This window comes from Diplotaxodon limnothrissa, linkage group LG7 (genome assembly GCF_057381915.1).
Source record: "Diplotaxodon limnothrissa isolate DT_005_m linkage group LG7, D_limnothrissa_male_GT1.1, whole genome shotgun sequence".
NCBI lineage: Eukaryota > Metazoa > Chordata > Actinopteri > Cichliformes > Cichlidae > Diplotaxodon > Diplotaxodon limnothrissa.
Window position 1 is genome coordinate 19,372,617 of NC_140602.1, and position 20,361 is coordinate 19,392,977.

Consider the following 20,361-nt stretch of genomic DNA (forward strand, 5'->3'; position numbering starts at 1 on the left):
TTTTCCATATTATGGCTTTGTCAAAAGTGTATTAGTGTGTGCAGCTTCTTCTAATAATGTCAGGGGCTCATCTGAAGTGTCATTGCGCAAGACGCTGGTATAAATGCAGAGTTTACCATGTGTTTTGCTATTTTCCTTTTGGTTCTTCATTGTGTCTGCATTAAAATCAAACAATAATGAGATTTAATTGTGTCCTTTAGTTCCGTGTACAGGTTTCTTAATTAACTGATTTACTGCCATGTCTCTCTAGTATTTTTTCTCCTTTAATTTGTGTGCACGCTCATCTTTCCGTATCTTTCCTTCCTAGGCTCCAGTGCTGTGGCTTGAAGCTTGGCGAGGCTCCGTCAGCAGTGGTGCCCCAGCCCAAAGAGGTGTGTGGGTCACCAGTGGACAGAGACAGGAGGGACACCGCTGTGTCCATAAAGAATCACCTCTCTCCTCTCCTCAGCCCAGGTCCTCCTGACTCCATGCTGGCTCACAGGAGAGCCACGACTCCTGCTACTGACCCACGGGCTCCCAACATGGAAAACGGGCTGTGCGCTAAGCTGAACCACAACAAGAGCCCAGCAGGAGCCAAAACCGCCAGCATCCGTGATAAGATATCCCAGTGGGAGGGCAAGAAGGAGTCTGTCCCAGTAACTATTTCAGGAACATGTCCACTAAGTGCGACACTGAAGGAAGCTGAGACAGTGAGGAAAAAGGAATCCAAAACTACAGAAGTCCAAAGGACAGACAGCAAGAGGTTTGTCAGCTGGGACAGACAAGACTCGGGGAAGGAGAATGTTGGTAAGCTGGGGGATTCGAGACCTAAATCCCCAGAAGCCCCAGCAAACAAAGACAGAGAAGTGATGGTAGAGAGGGAATTTCGGGCTTCTAAGCCAACAGAACAACCCCAAGACAAGAAAAGTGTTTTAACTCATGTTAAGAAACTAGAGAAGGCAACAAAGGAGGTTCCTGACAGACCTTCACTGGCATTCCCAGGGAATTACTTCTGTCCTCCCTCTAAGGAAGAGCTGGAGGAGACAGAAAAGAGGGGCAATGAGCCCATTTTTGGGACTTTTGACATGGCTCGACCTAGTGGGACACGGAGATGGAGGGATGGAGATTCAGAGAATGTGTACAATGAGCCAGGTGCTCCATCTATAAACCCTCTCCCTAAACCTCAAAGAACCTTCCAGCACCACACGCCGCCCGCCACCCCAGCTTCAGGGCCTTTCTTGGGAAAGGGAAGAAGGAACTTGCCTCCTTTGCCCTCCGTTCCTCCTCCACCTCTACCCACGTGCCCACCCCCAGGAGTTTGCAGGAGACCGTGGGCAGATAAAGCACGTAACAGTAGCAACAGGTAAGACACTGAAAAGAAAGAAGGGAAAAATATCCTTCCTGACCAAGAATGTTAGATCTTTACTCAAGTTTAATAACATGCTGAAAATGTGGAAAAATAAAGTTAACCCAGCCCACACACCGCAAAAGCTAAAATTTTCCAAAAGTTGTAAAGTGGGAACTGGATTGGCCGGCGATAGCTCGGTGTACATGTCCTTAAACCCTTCCCCCGTCAGCATTAAACAAACATGGAGGTGCACAACATTTCCCACATCTGCTGTAAATCAGAATCACCGGTGACCTCATCCTTTTTTCTAAATATCCCACAAAATGAGCTCATTGGTTTGATCTCAGGAATGTACACACCGACGCAACTAGTTCCTCCATCCAAAACAACTCCACTGGAATAATAGAAGAGCAACATGAAGAGTCATGTCAAAAAGCTTTGCTTTTTCACAGAATTACAAAAAAATGAGCTCTTAAAAATTCATTTGGCGTAATTACGTTAAAAGTGCAAAATCTGATCGATCTGAAAAGTAGTCTTTTGATTGCAAACGGTTAAAGATGTTTGACTTTTCGGCTCTCAGTAGCCCTTCAGTTCAGATGGTTACAATCAAAAAAGCAGGACTCTCTGTAGGGAAACCAAAAAAATGTGAACTCTGCAGTATTGAGCACATCTATTGTTCGCTTTTTCCAGTGGTCTGAATTCTTGTTTCGGAGCTTGGCTTGGATCTGTTACATTCCATACCATATGTGGAGGCCTCGCTCAAGTGTGTGCTCAAGTGTGTTGCTGTGTCAAGCCCTTTGTTTGGTCAGGCTGTCTCCCTCTTGAGTGTCCATTGCAGGGTGCTTTTCCATAGATGTGCCTTCACCAGTCACCAGATCCACATCATCCAGTATTGTTCAGTTTTGGCTAAAACTGCGTCAGAGCGGCGACACTGCATTTACTTTATCTAACTTTATTTCATATAAAGAGAGCAAGCCATGATACTGTGATGTACTCTGTTAAATAATTATTCTGTATAATCTAATGCAGTAAAATTGCACAGAATTACTTTGATTCCAAGACTTTTGATTTACTGATTGCACGCATGTGTAAATGTATGCATTGTGCTCCAGTGGATACATTTGGATTGATGAAACAGATGTGTTTATTTTGACGATGCAGCTAACAAACTGAAATATCAGTTTCATGTTTTGCAAGTGAAAAGAAAAAATCAACAACATTACCGTGACACATGTTCGCCTTAAGATGTCAGTCAAAACTCTTTCGTCTTTGTGCTTCTCTGTCCACCAGGAAGTCCTACGAATTTGAGGATTTGCTTCAGTCGTCTGCAGAAAGCTCCCAGGTGAACTGGTATCATCAATCCAGACTGGGCTTAACACGCACTTTATCAGAGGAGAATGTCTATGAGGACATAATAGGTAAATATTACATACCAAAAAATTATCTCTGTAACATTTTGCCTTGCACGCAAATTCATAAACTGACTCAAAGTTTGCAAGAAAGAAAGAGTTCAGTGACAGAGTTGACAAAGAGGGCAAAATCTCTTTACTCTTTTTATATTTTTTGTAATTTAGAGCTTTGCCGCTCAGCTTTTATTAAAAAATTATAAATAGAAATTCCTCACTTATTGTCTGTCGTATTATGCCGGCCCCACCTAGAGCGCGTTTAATTTCATAACGCACAATAGTGGCGTTGTGTGAGGTTGCATTGTAGCTGAGGTTGGCTTCTGTGATTGTCAGGGCTCTGGGATGGCGGTGGGGGAGGGGTTGGGGTGGGGGGCAGACTGGTATGTAACGGTGGCTGTTTTTGCCGGCAACAATCAAATTAAGTTCAACTACTTCTGAGTGATGCTGGAGCTTATTTTAACCTTGTTAGTTTCCTCCTTTTGTACAGCAGTGTTAGTTAAAACTCTCAGACATTGTTCACTGAACTCTCAATAACCTCCCATGGGTAAAGCGAGTCAGACTAACTATATGTCTACTAATAAAACTGTTCAGGGAGGCAGTGATGAATGCTTGTGATGTCCTCGAAGTCTTGCCTCCCTCCACCCACAAGCTTTTCACAAACACCCTTTGAACACACAGTCGCATGTCACTGTTTGCAGACAGAGAGGAAGGCAACTGTTGCCATCACATGTGTTCAGTCTCGTGCCTCTTTGATGGGTTTGACTAGCTGATAGCACACAGAAACACATTATGGAGATTAGTGTGACACTCTCTTCAGCATGCAATGTGGAAAACAGCACACTGATCTGTTGTTTTTCTTTTTTTCCTTTGTCTTTTTCCTGAGCAAGAAGGAACAGGGAACTGAACGTCCCTCTTTATTTGCGTACAAGTCACATCTGGTGGATGGATTGATAGAGCAGGGGAGAGTCAGAGGCAGATGGAGAGAAAGAAAGAGACAGGCTTTGGAAAGCTACCCCACTTCGTATATGCAGGGCTTGCTTTTAACTTTAGCTGTGCAAAAGTCTTATCATGATGAAATATGAGCTGGGTTACACATACTGCTACTTGTAATAGCTCTCCGCACATCTGGAGTAGGAATCGTCTGGCAAAACAAACGTGAGTGATATGGAAAGAGTGCTTATCTGTGCTTTGGAACGAGCGCGCTATTGTGTAACTTGTGACGTTAAAAACATGTGTTTTTGCTTCTAAAGATCCCCCGTCCAAGGAGAACCCCTATGAAGATATTGAGCTGGAGAGAAGCTGTTTGGGAAGCAAATGCATTTCACCTGCCTCTTCATCTCCTGTCCCCAGCACACCAAATAAGGTACATTAAGGATGGATAAATATGGATAAATACGATAATCAAATAGATCCAATGGAATCGGAAAACCTAACCTAACCTAAAAGTATGCTAAAATGTGTTTGTCCCTATCAGCTCTCCTCCAAGCCCGGCTTTTTGAGACAAAACTCGGAGCGACGAAGCTTCAAGATCCCCGAGCTACGTAAGACCAACAGAGACACTGGCATCTCCTCACCTTCCCGTATCAGCCCCCCCTCCACGCCCAGCAGCCCCGACGACACCCCGTGTCTCTCAGGGGACCCTTACAATCGCAGACGGAGGAAAATCCCTAAGGTACGAACTCCCACTTTGGGATTTAAAGAGGAGCAAGAACATTTCTACTGTACGTTTCCTGTGTGGAAGAGTACCTAATGAAAAGGGCTCACTGAGGTTGCACTGAAAGGATCTTGGTACAGGCACATTTTTGTTTATCAGTTTAAAGGGTTAAAGCCTTTGTGTTTCTGTTCTCAACTTCTCCAGATGGTGGTGAAGATCAATGGGATCTTCGAGGCGCGCAGAGGGAAGAAACGCATGAAGAAGGTGTCTCAGTCTGCTGAGTCCAGCTCAGGGAGAGGTGAGCCATCAAGTGAACACCAGGCTACTGTCTATCTCTGATTTAGTGAAAGAAAATTGAAACTGACTGCACGGACATCTTTAACTTGCGAAACATTGCGTCCGCTACTGCAGCGCTTTCAAGAAGGAGGTTGCATTTTTCAATATGTCTGTCATCTCAAGTAGAGACATGAATTCAATTTTACTTAATTCAGTGATTGTCTGGCACCTTGTGGAGTTTTTAGTAATCTTCATAAGGGAAACTAGATTGGTAGTCCAATGAAAACAAAAGACACAGAAAATAGGCAACTCATAGACAGAAAAACAGGACTTTACCATGCAAGGCAATGTTTAGACAATCATGGGTTCCCAGTTGCCATTAAATACAGTATAACACCAACTAAGTCCACAGTGTGCTTGGCAATAGAAAGCCCATGTGGGGCCCACATTCAAATATTACGTGCTGCTATAAAACTTTCTGTTTTCTATTATGATAACTGTTTGGTCTAGAAAAAATTTGACAAACTGGAAAAAAAATTCTCATATTAATTTTGATTGTGATCATTGTTTTAAGAATATGTACCCTTTGGCACAAATTATTTTATTTCTTCATTTTTTTCTTTGTTGTAGTTTATTAATAGTTTACCTTTAATACTCTCAGCAGTCAACCCACTCCATGTGCTTTGCAGTCTTGCCTTTATCTCATTATTTAAACAAGTATTGCATAAGTCATTTAATATTTTGGGGGCCTTTTCCGACTTTACTGGTGCTATAAATCTCTTTTCTTTTCTTCTCTTTTGTTTTCAGTGACAGACGAGAACAGCGAGTCGGAAAGCGACACGGAGGAGAAACTAAAAGGTGAAAATCCAAACAGACGTGCTACATAGTGCAATCTATAATGTAAATGTTTTTCATTCAGCAGGACATTTTAATATTAATGATATAAATGACAAAGAAGCACGATGTGAGCTTGTGTAGTTTTCTTCCAGTTCTGTGATATAGCTAAAGCTGGAAATGCAGGCTGTAATTTGTGGGTTCACTGCAACTCACACACACATTGTGTATATATCTGTGGATCGCATACATGCATGTTGATGAAATGTGTTTCTGTGTTCCACAGCTCATAGCCAGCGGCTTGTGTCGGTCCAGTCCATGTTGAGGCAGACGGGGCGGTACCGGACCTTGGAGAGGGATTTGATGGAACTGCAGGAGAGGAAACTCTTTGAGTATTTTATAGTTGTTGCGCTCCATAAGACCAAAGCTGGAGTTCCGTACCTGCCGGAAGTCACACAGCAGTTTCCTCTCAAGGTAAAACAGAAGTGTTACTGGAGCAAAACGAGTGAAGCTGAATATTATATGTAAACTTTTTGAAAATCGACATTGTCTGCTGTCTGCCTGACCATTATTTATGAGGAAACATGTACACCCCAGTTTATGAGCAGTGTGGCGATTTGAGCAGTGATACTGCTTTAGTTTTGATTGAAGAAAATTTTAATAAGTTAAAATCAAAGACTGATTGAACTCAGACATGCGGGGCCAAAATATGCACTAAGTAGTTTAACTGTGACTCTTTATATATTCAGTCATTACACGTCTGCTGTGCAAATAACTGTCGCTGTTTCTTTCTTTAATTTAAATGCTTTGACCTCTATTTGGAATCTCTTTATTTTATGTGGGGGTTTTTCTCATCCAGCTTGAAAGGAGCTTTAAGTTCATGCGAGAGACTGAGGACCAGCTGAAGGTCATCCCGCAGTTTTGTTTCCCAGACGCCAAAGACTGGGCACCCGTCGACAACTTTCCCAGGTCAGTTTGGATCTGAATGCTGCCACGGCACACAAGCACAAAGTGAAGTGAAAGCAAACGTGGACACGGGAATTTCCCTCTGGAGTGGTGACAGCTCACTCAGCTGTTTTCCTCACTGATTATCACTTGAAAAGTTGAAAGCTGAAAGTCCCAAAGACTAATCAGTCATGACTGACAAATTACTGGAAATTAGCAAATCTTTAGTGCCTTCAGGAGAAATGGTAGCTCTAACACCATGCACCTAACTTGTTATTACAGAAATTACTCTCCTTGTTTGCTCTACAAGCTGCATTACTCAATGCCTCCGGTCAATGTACACATTGTTCTGAGAAGTGATGATTGTGTGATGGCGATGGCTAATAATTATCCAGAGGCAGATGTCTGAGGGGTGAGGGCAACCAAGCATATGATTAAAGTGGACTGGCTGACACTCTCCCCTGTCATGAAGGTTAACAGCAGTGAATGATTACCTGTCAGGTAGAGGTTAGGAAGTGTTGTGCGATTGTTTTCCAGAGTGACCCTGTCCCGAGGGCTCTCTGTGTTAAGTACAAAGTAAGGTTTTGGTGGTAAAAACCTGACCCTGCGTTTTTTGTTTTTTTGTGATTTAACAGTTTTAAGATGTTTTTTTTATATGATTGTTTGAATTATCTTTCCCTTTTACATCCCCAGCGAGACCTTCTCATTTGTACTGACTGGTGAAGATGGAAGCAGACGTTTTGGATATTGCCGTCGTTTACTGGTATGCTCTTACAATGCTTCCTGTTACGGTCGCAGGTTTCTGCTAATTCAGGCTTAATAAAACGAATCCCTCATTATAGTCTGTTTAAAGCAGTGGTTCTTAACCTTGTTGGAGGTACCGAACCCCACCAGTTTCATATGCGCATTCACTGAACCCCTCTTTAGTGAAAAATAAAATAGGATTTTTTTCAAATTCAAGACATACATATGTTTTTTACTGGTGCACAAAATGAGCCGTGCATATCACAGCTGAGGCTCTGCCGAACCCCTGAGACCGACTCACCGAACCCCTAGGGTTCGATCGAACTCAGGTTAAGAACCACTGGTTTAAAGCCTTCTGCTGTTTTTTTCTCATTCCAACGTATTTCTTCAACATGGATGACTTTTTTTGTTTTTTTTTCATGAATGTAGCTGTAAAGTTTCTGTCAAATAAAGGCTTTGGTTTGCTTCACTGCTCTAATCCTCTAGTTGTAGTTGGTTGAGCAGTCTTGTGTTATGAACCTGTCTGTCTCTTTCCTTCTGGCTGTTCACAGCCCAGTGGCAAAGGCCGAAGGCTCCCTGAAGTCTACTGTATCGTCAGCCGCCTGGGATGCTTTGACCTCTTCTCCAAGGTAGATACACAGCAGTGACTTAAGCACAGGCACAAATGTGCAAACTATACTCAGAGCCGTGACTTGCATTCAGTTACACTGCTCTGAACTGCACATGTTAACACAAACCACCATTAAAAAGTACCACCCTCGGTGCCCAAAGAACTCCACCCACACTTTCCCCAGTCCCTTTTCCCACAGGGGCTCGTATCCATGGCTACAGTAAAGCGGCACATGTGCAACGCAGCTGATGTGGTCGCTTCAGTGGAAGAGCTCCCCTGTAATGAGCCTTAGATTCATCTGCATGTTGACCTGTGTAAATGCTTTGCAGCGTACATATGCTATAGCTAAAGTTTGATTACTAAGGACACATACATGGGCATGGAAGAGTTTTCTAAATATCTTCAACATGTAGTCAATCAGCTACACACGCTTTAATTCAGCACAGATGCGTAGAGTGTGTTTGTAGAGTAGAGGAGTACACATGATTGAGTCAGGGTGTTAGCTGTTTGTTGTGTTTTAATGTGGCGCCATATTCATACTGCATTATGGTCAGAATAAATGCATTTGGCTAATAATATCCACTTTCCTAAAAGAAAATTAGGGATTTGAGTCTGGAACTATAGTGACAAGAAGATAGATTTTTTTTTCATTTGCAGCAATTTCTGTTAGATGGTCGTTTATATTTGGCAGTATGGTTGCATTCTAGGGCCTTCTACTTGCACAGCCACAGGAGGAGAGAGCAGGAGCAAAATCCAGCACATTATTATTATTATGTTAATTAAGTAAGAACCAGAATTCTATAAGAATAAATAGCAGGGAGGTGAGTAAAGTTTGATTACGGAGATGTTATTATATTTTATCTTTTAACTACATTTTGGCCCAAATATTTGAATGGTAAATTAGATTTGTATAGAGTTTTGTCATTTTTTTGTAACACAATAACTACAGGTTGCTGGTGCTGAAACCAAAGTGTTCCCTTTCCTGTCTCTTACAGATTCTGGATGAAGTGGAAAAGAGGAGGGCGATCTCCCCTGCCCTGGTGCAGCCTTTCATGAGAGGCATCATGGAGGCTCCCTTCCCTGCTCCAGGAAGAACTATCACCGTCAAAAACTTCCTACCTGGCTCTGGGACAGAGGTACAAAGACATTTTTACAAAGGAGTCTATTACCCAAATCAGCATTGTTTAAAACTATAGAAATAATCGCATTAGTAGCTTTGTAATTTGTATCTAAGGGTCTTCTTTCTTCTTTTTGTGTGCCTTACACGCCTCTTTCTTTACTGCAGGTGATAGAACTGTGCCGCCCGTCAGATTCCCGCCTGGAACACGTAGACTTTGAATGTCTCTTCTCTTCATTAAGTCTGCGTCTTCTCCTCAGAGTTTTTGCCTCCCTGCTGCTGGAGCGCAGGGTCATCTTCACTGCTGACAAACTCAGGTTGGCTCTCGTGCTGCTGGGTTCAGCCACTGTGTTATTTAGTTTGTTTGCTTCATAAATCGTTGCTGATAAGACTATGCAAGACAGGGTTGTGATGCTGAAAAGATCAGAGAGTTTGAATGATATGACACAGAGATTTCAAGTAGACAGGCAGTCTGGGGAAAAGAAGATCGCTGACCAAAGTGTGAGAGGAAGGAATGCTGTTGTGTTATACAGTCGCCTGGGGAACAATCAGTTTTTCCCTGGAAAACTGTCATAGATGCCAGACAAGAAGGAGTAAGGCTTTAAAGCATGGCTGCTGAGCTAACACCATGTGTGCAGTTTGACGTCTACAAACAAACATGGTTCCTTCGAACCTTTCACTTCATACGTCACAATAGTTGTCATCCCCCTCCCCACCCCACCCCCAAAGGGCTTTCTTACTGCTGTGATACACATGTGGCGTCTACAGAAGTCCCTCTTAATCTGATTTAAACACCCTAAAGGTTCATGCTGTATGAATACATAAAGCATAAAAATTATTTGATGAAGCTCTTCAGAGTGAACTGTTTTGTGTGTTTTTGTTTTCTTATCCTTAGTATTCAAACTACGGTGTTCAGACAGTATTCCATAGTATTCAAACAGCTTACATTAAAAGCATTTTTACCAGAGCTGTTGCACTTTCTCTGCCATGAAGTGGAAATTTGGCCTCGTTAATTGTTTTTTTGGTTTTTTTTTAAAATAATGAATTAACTGCAAGCAGATGGAAATGCAGTGGCGATTAAGCCAACAGTGTGTGAGTGTGTCTGCTGTCACTGTATAGAGTTTGCAAGTGTTGCATCACACTCCATTAAAACACTCATTTTAGGGTGACAGCGGGTTTGAATGGGGAAACATATAAATGAACTTTTCTCAACATGTTCCACATTAATAAGTGGTTGGCAGGGGAAGTTATTTTTTAGAAGGAGGATAGCGCCATCTTGTGGTAGGGATTTTCTTTCTATTTTAGACTTTTTTTTTACTGTGATTTTGTGTTTTCCTTTTGTTGTGAATGTCAAGGATATATTATCATATATGAACCAACATTTCTCCAGAACATGTGAATCAAAGAGAAAAAGCTATTATTATCACTGTCTGGACATTATCCATGTTTACTAGCTATGATTTCTGGGAATTCCCAACATATTAAATGGGATTAGATATGAAAATAATGTTATCTCAGTACAAGAATAGCCTACATTGTGCTTTCATATTAAAATAGTTACAGGTTCTATGTATATATTCAAATATAGAAGTGTTTTATCTAATAGTACAGGGATTTGGGATTACATACGACATGGTGAATGATACTAATGTTAAATTAGTTTAAAGTTTAAAGTTGACCTGAGAAACAAAATCTCCTAAAGGCGCTTTATACTATAACATAAATCGTAGGATAATAGAGAGAAAATCCAAACAATCAGACAACCCCTTATGAGTAACCAGTTGGCAACAGTGGGACAGAAAAACTCGCTTTTAATAGGAAGTAAGGTGGTTGGTGGAGGGAGGGAGGTAAGACAGAAGACAAATGATAACACTTGCCCATTTTCTGGTTTTATTGGAAGATTTATTCATCTGTTTACCAGATTATGACAATATTTTTTCACACTTTCTTTCTCTTTCCACAGTACGTTGTCTCAGTGTTGTCATGCAGTAGTGGCTCTACTCTATCCCTTCACCTGGCAGCATACATACATCCCGGTGCTCCCACCGTCCATGTTGGATATAGTCTGCACTCCGACTCCCTTTATAGTTGGCCTCCTTTCCAGTTCTCTACCTCGACTCAAAGAGCTGCCCATAGAAGAAGTAAGAGAAGGTTTTTCTTTCGTTTTTTTGTAATTTATTGCCCGTGATGCCCTTTACTCTGGGCACTTCCTATACTGAACAATAGCTTCAGGAAATAACATCATTCTCCCTCTTGTTAGGTCCTGGTGGTTGACCTCGGCAACAGCCGCTTCCTTCGACAGGTAAAAAAAAAGAAAAGGAAAAAAAAGAGATTAAAACAGAAAGAGCACAGTAAAAAATGTCACTAGTCACACAAGAGTTCCTTGTTGTGACTGTAAAAGATGTTTTGTGGAGTGGGCTGTGTGTTAAGTTTGTTTAAATTAGTTTTCTTTCCTCTTCTATAGCTGGATGATGAGGACTCTATTCTTCCACATAAGCTGCAGGCAGCTCTGGAGCATGTGCTGGACAAGAGAAGGGAGCTGGCCTGTGAGAAAGGAGATCTACCCAATGGTGACTTGTCATACTTGTTATTTCTTGCATATATAATGTGGGTTTTCTGGTTTTTTGGTGTGTAAACAGAATGTACTATGAGCAAGAAAGTTTTCACAGGACTAGCAGAACCACCTTTACCAGCAATAACTTGAAGTAAGCATCTTTAGTGTGACTTTCAGTCTCTTGGGGAGGAATTTTGGCTACTGTCCTCTACAGTATTGCTTCATTTCATGGAGGTTTGCGGGCATTGGTTTATGTACAGCTCTCTTAGGTCCCGCCACTGCACATCACTCAGGTTGAGGTCTGGACTTTGACTGGACCATTGCAACATCTTAATTCTTTTCTGTGTCAGACATCCTGTTGTAGATTTGCTGCTGTGCTTGGGATTATTGGCCTCAGTTTCTGCCAAGCTTTAGTTGTCAGACCGTTGGCTGTGCATTTGACTTTACAATACTAAATAACTTCCACCACCATGTTTGACAGTTGGTATGAGGTGTTTGTCTTGATATACTGTGTTTGGTTTTCATTAAACATGGTGCTGTGTGTTATAACCAAACATGGTGAAAACACGCTCTTGTCTGTCCAATAGACATTGTTCCAGGAGTGTTGTGGGTTGTTCAGATGCAGCTTTGCCATCATTTTCCTTTTAGAGAGGAGAGACTGTCTTCTGGCAACCCTTCCAAACAAGTCATACTTGTTCAATCTTCTAATTGTACTGTCATGAACTTTAACATGCAACATGCTAAATGAGGCCTGAAGAGTCTGAGATGTAGCTCTTAGTCTTTTGGCAGCTTCTCTGAGAACAACATGGTCTGAGGTGAATTTGCTGGGGTATCCACTCTTGCCAAAACTTGTGCTTTTATAGAGGTGCTCACAAGAGTGCATTTGATTAGTAACTCCTGGCTACTACTTAACATCTTAATTCTTATGAAAGCAGTATAAGGGTGCACCTAAGTCCTGTGGAAACTTTCTTTTTTACATTAATTGCCACAGCCTTATTTTTAGTGATATTAGTCTGCACAAATCTCTGGTTTAAAAAGCTTTGAAGTGTTTTCGTTACCAGTCATATCTTCCTGGGTTTCATGTAATGAATATTATGTACCACAGCTCTAATGTTCATTGCCAGCTGTTTTCCAGTGAAATATATAGGTATGTACGAAACACCTACAACTTATCATTCTGCAACTTGATCATAGTTTTGTGGTACACCGAAGAAATTTTCCAAGAGAACATTCCCAGAGATTTTCATCATTTTCCCTAAATTTTTAATATGACTGGACAGCTTCATTCCAGTATTCAAGTTTTTCCTCCTTAATAATTCACCTTTAGCATTAAAGGGTCCTTGAAGTATGACGAAATTCAAAGTAGAAATGTTGTGGTTAAAAATACAAAACCATAAATGTGGTGTAACTCTGCATAAATCTCATGTTCTTTGTGGTCGCCAAACCTTTCCAACAGAGTTCACTCCAACACTGCTGGAACATTCAGTCTAACCAAAGTCTGTTTCCCAAACTAGATCAAGATCTAGATCAGTGTCAATACTTTGAAGTAGTCTGTGTGAAACAACCTTGTATGTCTTCTGATGTGTAGCAGTTTTTTGTTGTAATTGCTTTTGGGGGTGGCTAATTTTTACCCCTCTTCTCCGATGGTTTTCTCTGCCAGACTCTAGCTCGCTGAGCACAGTGGTGTCGGAGGCTTTTGTTCGTTTCTTCGTGGAGATGGTGGGCCACTACTCCCTCTTCATGGGTGGAACAGAGAGGGAGGAGGAGTCTGTCTCCTCCACCACCTTGCCCAGCCCCACTTCTTCCTCATCCTTTCAGCGTGAGGCCTTTCGCAAAGCAGTCACTTCCAAGAGTTTGAGAAGGTTTCTGGAGGTGTTCATGGAGACTCAGATGTTCACCGGCTTCATCCAGGAGAGAGATCTGCGCAGGCAAGGCCTCAGAGGTAATAAGCTATAAGCAATGTTAATGCTCTTTAACATTGTTAAAGTGTATCTGCTCCTTTGTGCAAGTAGGAACAGGATGAGCACTGCCACTCCGCTAGCGACCTGTCACTCCTTCCACACTCCACACGGGGAAACACGGGGACAGGTCCGGGGAATCTAGGAACAAAGGAACACGTTAAGTCTCTGAGACAGAGGCACGGCAAACTTGAGCTAGGTGTGTACTGACAAGAGCCTTCACAACAATCCAGCGTTGAACAGCTGATCTCCTCCTTCTAATATACCAGCTGGTCTGATGAGGCCCAGGTGTGCACAATCCGGGAAGGCGTGGACCGAGGGCGTGAACCCGCCATGAGTTCCGCCCCGGCAAAACAGGGGAGAGGGAGAGAGAGAGGAAAAAGAGAAGAGAAGGGGGGCTAGGAGTGAAGAGATGCTGATCAGCGCCTTGCCGATCCTGCAGGTCGTGACAGTATCAGGATAAAATCCTTGGACGTATTGTCAGTCTCTACGCCGGCCCTGGACAATGCCCAGCCTCATGTGACAAGAGTATGTGGTTAGTTCTTGGAGGATGAAGGAATTGATACCATTGACTGACGCTCGCCTGACCTAAGTCCAAAAGAACACCACCAGGTTGCACTGCAGACTGTACAAAAGTGATCTCCCAGTCCATATCTGGGAGGCAACCCCCCAGGACACCATTTGTCATCTGATTAGGAGCATGCCCTAACATTGTCAGGCATGAATACAAGCACATGTGTGCCATACATACTGCTGAGTACCATCCATTATCCAGCAGTTTGTTTTTTTTATTGAGATCTAAAGTGTTGCTTTTTTGAGCAATGATATTATGCGATGTGATATTATGCTTTTTTTGGCCAAAAAATTAAGAAAATGATCAGAAACATTTCAGTGCACCGATGATTCGGACTTTGCTCTGACTTCAGTGTGAACTTGTAGTTACATTTTGTATACCACAGCACATTTAACGAGTTCTTTTTTCCCCCTCCAGGTCTCTTTGAGGTGAGAGCACAAGAATATTTGGACTCGCTGCCTGGGAGTGAGCAAAGAGGGGTCAACAAGTTCCTGAAGGGCCTAGGTGAGAGTCTCTGCACAGCCTCAGGCAGTCAGCTTATCAGCTGATCAATTCATCATCTGTAAAATCCTCCAGTTTTTCTTTATGGAAACATGCTCTTTGTCTCAAATGTGTCTTCATGCAGATATGTTGCTTTTTCCAGGAAACAAGATGAAATTCCTTTCCAAGAAATGAGACTCGGAGTCATTGCTGAAAGCAGAACTAAAAGGAGGTGCAGTCCCTGGATACAGAGCATGCACAGATGGAGATGTGTCTTTGGGTTACAACAAATGAAGGCCCCTGAATGGAACTGGACTCATATGTAGTGCTTAGCATGAAGAGCTGGTTTAGCTCTCAGCTTCATCGCCGATGATTCTGTCAGTGTTGGATGGGGTTTACTTAGCGTGCTCCAAAACTCCCCACAAACACGATAAAGCAACAGTGTCTGGTCTTACAGTCTAAATGTTTTACAGATTACACTAATCTCCTACAGTGTATTACAGTATAACACAGTGTAAATGTCTTAGGAACAGTGTTCTCATCACTAACTTCAACTGTAAACCTGTAAGGAGGAGTGTCCCTTAAGATCCAGTTTTGTACAATATTGTCCTATACATTCCATGTATTTTCTATAGGAAGTTCTATAAATGCAATAGTACAACTTCTTTGTCAACAGGAGGCTGTTAAGTTAATTTATATTGCTTTTTTGTTTTGTTTTTTTAGACCAACTTAATCTCTTGTTTTAATTTCTTTTAAATGAGTCCAAAGGAATCTCCTGTAGTTTCTAATACACTTTATTTAACAGAGTCTAGACTGTTTGTAGACCACTTTGGATTGTTGGGTATACGTGCCACTGTTTTAATTAAATGTACTGTTGATGGACGCTATTGTACCGATAAACACGTACTGATCCAAAGGAAATCAATGTGAATATGCCTGTCAGTAAAGGATGTGGGCTTCAGCTGATGAATTGTGTTTGTCTTAAGCCAATTAGTATCAGTATGTTTCACAAAAACAACTAAGGTTGCCTTAATATGATCGAACATACAATGAAACTTCATAAATAAAGTGATTTGATTTAGACAAACGACTCCTGTTCTTCAAATCCCATTTCTGTGTTTTGGCAGCTTTACTCAATTAATCCATAATTTTCTGCTTATATTATCACTTTTTTGAAGACATAAAGTTATGAAGTGGTTTTAGTCTCCACTGACTAGCCAACAAACCAGTGTAATTTCTAAGAGGTTTCAGATTCAGACTTTTCTTTACATTATAGAAACTTATATATACACACGGGATGCTGTCTAAGAATTTGGCAGGAGCCAATGCATGAGCAAGAAACTTAGCCAGTCTTCTAGATCTATGCGGTTTTTAAAAGTTAAACATAGAGGCTATAAAACTGACAATATGGAGATCAATATGAAGATCTGTTTATCTCTCTCTCTCACTTTCTCATATATGTATATCTATCTATCTATATACATATACATATATATGTGTATACATATACATATATATGTATACACATATATATATAGAAATATATCCAAGAAAGGATGTCCAGTATGAAGTGTTGGACAGCATCAGGCCCCCACATGGTTCACGCCTACTGGCTGAAGAAGCTGACTGCACTCCAGGAGTCAGCACTCCAGTACCAAAGAACCAGCTGCTAGTCGATGAGAGACACCCAGAATGGCTAACCAAAGGCCGGACAGTCCTGATCCCCATGGACCCCCAGAAGGGACCAGTCCCATCCAAACACCGGCCAATAACTTGCCCAAGTGCCACAAGCTCCTGTCAGGCATCATAGCGGTGAATGGGGCACAATACATGAGAGGGGCCCAGAAAGGAATTGGCAAGAATACCAGAGGTGCAAAACACTAGCTACTGGTAGACCAAGCAGTTAGCTGAGACAGCAAGACTAGGCTGACCAAGCTGTGCACTGCCTGGATTGATTACAACAAGGCCTATGACTCGATGCCCCACACCTGGAATGCCTATACAAGGTCAACAGGACCCTAAGAGCTTTCTCAAGAAGCCCATTGAGTTCTCAGGAACTCAATGGGGATGTGGTATACAACACTAGAGGCCAACTTCAAGCCCATAGCACAAGTCATCATCAAGTACCGGATCTACCAAAGGGATGCGCTGTCCCCACTGCTGTTCTGCACAGTCCTGAACCTCCTCAGTGAGATCATTGACAGGACTGGCTACGGATACCGACTACGGAATGGAGCAATCATCAGCCACCTCCTCTACATGGATGACATCAAGCTGTATACCAAAAGTGAATGAGACACAGAGTCACTGATCCACACCACCAGGACTGTACTGAAAGACAGCACAGAGGCACTAATCGTGGCAGAACAGGAACAAGCTCTGAGCACAAGATCCATAGAGGCTGGGGTCTATCACACCAGGCAAGACCCCAGGTGCAGGCTGTGTAAAGATGCCCCTCAGACAATCCAGCACATAACAGCAGGGTGCAAGATGCTAGCAGGCAGGGCATACATGGAACGCCATAACCAAGTGGCCGGCATGTGTATACAGAAACATCTTTGCCATCTATGGCCTGGAAGTCCCTAGGTCAAAATGTAAGATGCCCCCTAGGGTGGTCAAGAATGACCGAGTTAAGATCCTGTGGGACTTCCAGATACAGACAAACAAAATGGTGATGGCCAACCAACTGGAGATAGTAGTGGTAGACAAGCAGAGGAAGACGGCTGTAGTAATAGACATAGCAATACGAAATGACAGCAACATCTGAAAGAAGGAACATGAGAAGCTGGAGAAGTACCAAGGGTCAGAGAAGAGCTCGAGAAGATGTGGAGTGTGAAGGTAACAGTAGTCCCAGTGGTAATCGGAGCATTCGGTGCAGTCACTCCCAAGCTAGGCGAGTGGCTCCAGCAGATCTCAGAAACAAATCCGAGATCTCTGTCCAAAAGAGCACAGTCCTTGGAACAGCTAAGATACAGTGCAGGACCCTCAAGCTCCCAGGCCTCTATTAGAGGACCCAAGCTTGAAGGATTGACTGCCCACAGGGGCGAAAGGGGAATTAAAAAAAAAAAGTTTCAAAATCCTATGTAACCTTGTTTTGAAGTTATTGTATTCACAAGATTTTCAGAAAACGACCTTTCACCTTGACCTTGACCTTGATGTCACTGAGATTCAAGATTTTTAGTAGATACACCTACAGTATCGATTTAGAGCTCCTACGTCGCTCCATTCTCAAGTTAATGTCACAAACTGAAAGCAGGGACTCAAGCGCAGAGCAGGTTGACGTATCAGAACACGATTTATTTACACACCAGTGCAATACTATATACAGTGACGGGGGAAAGTCCAGGATTCCAGGGGATTAGGGGAAGGCTCTCTCTCTCTCTCTCTCTCTCTCTCTCTCACGCTCGCTCACGTCCTTACATCCGACTCACACACGTCCGTACCGCGGGGAGGTCACAGGTCCGGGAAGATAAACTGGAATAGGGAAGGGAGAAATCACTCACAAATCACGAAGGTAGGGCGTAAAGGTATAAGACCAAAAGAAAGACTAACGTCAGTAGCTCAATCATCCAGCGATGAGAGGATCTGTGACCCAGCCTCAAATAGTAGATCGGTAATCAGCTGATCGCCATCAGCTGATCGCCAACAGCTGTGTGAGCCAAGGGTGGGAGCCAGCTGTGAGCTCCGCCCAGGCAGAGAGGTAGGGGAGAGAGAGAAAAAGCAAAAACACAAGTGTAGCCTTGTGAGGCCGGCTGGGCAGGCACAGGGACCATGACAGTTAACCTATTTGCAAACTTGGGTGTCCATGTCACCCACCCACCAACAGCCTTTTACAGCTGAGGGGTGAAAAGTTTTTTATTTGAGGAAAAATGCTTCTTTGGTGTCACTCTATTTGGCTGCTCTATTACAGCATGACATAAACTGTACAGCTGTGTGGTTCTTTCGGGTGACCCAAAATGTTATCTAGAGCCGTCACTGATCTGTGGTGCTGAAGCAGAGCTGTGGACAATTTAAAATAGAAGCTCAAAATACTGAAAGGACAGCATCATATGGCTTTTATCACCAACATCACACACATTTTTTTTTATTGTTGTTGTTAATCTTTGAAACAAAAATTACATTGCGCCTAATTTGACATTGCCTCTGCTTTCTGTGTACTTATACATAACCAGGACATCACCAAGAATGAACTCTTCCTATATTACCAAGTGCAGCTTGTCCAAATGAACATGACTGTGAGTCTTAAAAACAGTACGGCTAGAATAAACCCCAGGTTACAACCTTTAGAGAGAACTGTGATGGCTTTCCACTGAACGAACACACGCACCACCCAGAATGTCCAGCAGGGGGCTCTGTTACCCAGTTCACGTTATTCCGCATATGTAGCCTTGGAAGAGTCCAAAGTTCAGAATTACATCTCAGACAATTATGCCTCCAGGCCTTTAATGACTTGCACAATATACCCGAGTCTAACAATATTATCGCCTTTTGGTCTGATCATGTGACATAATAAGCAAACTAGAGCTGAAAAGCAAAAGGTTACAAGTTATATGGGGGGGAAAAAACTTTTGAAAAAAAGATAGCCATCTTGGATAGACATTAATATGGGCAATTTATTTTTAAAGACATATTTAATATTGTTTCTTTAGTATAATAAGGCATAAGGCCTGGAGAGTATAAATTTAATAGCAGCGCTTAAGGTAGCTTTATCTGTTCAGGTGTATCACAAGTGATAGAAATACGGTGGATAAAGTATATGCACTTATTATTCAACAAGTCAAAGTGCAATAGTGATTCTTTATAGCAGGCAAAAAACTGTTGAGCCCCTATAGTATGGATCTGAAATATTACATTTGTGGCAACGGTCGTTCATTGTACCTGATATAAAGCTTAATAAAATTTGAAGGATTAAACCAGTGATTTCAGTTACAGTGGGAATCCAGTGTAACACGCTTGTCCTATAAATGGTGTGTTTGTACACCCATTGTCAGTGTTCATGAAGAAGTTGAGTGCTATAATATTGTGTATCCTTTCTGTTTTAGTTCTTTTTAAATTATTCTTCTTAATGCCATGCTCTTCCACCCTTTCCTCTCCTTTCTGAGCCCTCCTCTTCCTCTCCCCCTTTTCGTCATTACGTGTTGGCCGGTCAGACCTCCTCGCGCCCTCCCCTCCTCTGTCTCCCCCCTCCTCCTTCCCTCCCTGGGTCTTTTTCTCTGGCTTTTTCCAGGCTTCATGTCATACCACGGCTAATTCCTGAAATTCCTGCCCTCCTCTCGCTTCAAACAAGCGGCTTCAGGAAGGAGACGAGGCAGCAGAAAACAAACAAAGAGGGAAAAAAAATAAGAAGAAAACCCCCTACGGACTCCTTATTTTATTTTTAAAAAAATCATAATAATAAAATAAAATACTACTCTACCTGCCCGCCTGCCTGCCTGCCGGACTGCTAACAGGAGTTTGACCAGGTAAGCCGGTGCAAATGTTTCACAGTTTTCTGAGTGTTGAGCGCTGTTCAGGTTTCAGTTGCGGGGTCTGTCGGAGTGAAACTTTCAGTTTGTTGAACAATGTGGATGTGAAGTCAGTTGTTTGAGCGCCTTCTCTCTGAAACAGCTCACACTCGCTGTCGGAGACAACATTCCATAAATTACTCGCATTTCTTCGCTGGAATTCCTGCATTTCCCCCCCTTCTTTTAATTCCAGCGGTGGAGTAAGTGAGCTCTGACTTTCTGTGCTTTAGCCGGAACCTTTCTCCTTCTCTCTCTCTTTCTTTTTTTTTAGTGTGAGGGAATAACGTCAGGGCTGTGCGGTCAAACATTAGCGCCCGTCTGGGTAAAGTTTTACTCCGGGATCATTCAAACGGTGTATTTATTAACCCGCAGGATTAA

At 42.5% G+C, this 20,361-nt stretch overlaps 1 protein-coding gene across 1 annotated transcript in view; it reads left to right on the forward strand.

Annotated features, from left to right (window-relative positions):
* The window catches only part of LOC146628184 (DENN domain-containing protein 2A), a 32,806-nt gene extending 17,713 nt beyond the window's left edge, over positions 1–15,093 (forward strand). Inside the window, exons 3-20 of the mRNA XM_085359391.1 lie at positions 308–1,342; positions 2,618–2,745; positions 3,984–4,096; positions 4,208–4,405; positions 4,592–4,685; positions 5,471–5,521; positions 5,784–5,971; positions 6,357–6,466; positions 7,136–7,205; positions 7,738–7,815; positions 8,792–8,932; positions 9,082–9,230; positions 10,877–11,054; positions 11,174–11,215; positions 11,378–11,483; positions 13,128–13,409; positions 14,417–14,503; positions 14,643–15,093. Of these exons, the coding sequence (XP_085215517.1) occupies positions 308–1,342; positions 2,618–2,745; positions 3,984–4,096; positions 4,208–4,405; positions 4,592–4,685; positions 5,471–5,521; positions 5,784–5,971; positions 6,357–6,466; positions 7,136–7,205; positions 7,738–7,815; positions 8,792–8,932; positions 9,082–9,230; positions 10,877–11,054; positions 11,174–11,215; positions 11,378–11,483; positions 13,128–13,409; positions 14,417–14,503; positions 14,643–14,674 (3,082 nt within the window). The 3' untranslated portion in view covers positions 14,675–15,093. The remainder of the gene's footprint in view (positions 1–307; positions 1,343–2,617; positions 2,746–3,983; positions 4,097–4,207; positions 4,406–4,591; positions 4,686–5,470; positions 5,522–5,783; positions 5,972–6,356; positions 6,467–7,135; positions 7,206–7,737; positions 7,816–8,791; positions 8,933–9,081; positions 9,231–10,876; positions 11,055–11,173; positions 11,216–11,377; positions 11,484–13,127; positions 13,410–14,416; positions 14,504–14,642) is intronic.
* Positions 15,094–20,361: the final 5,268 nt, after the last annotated feature.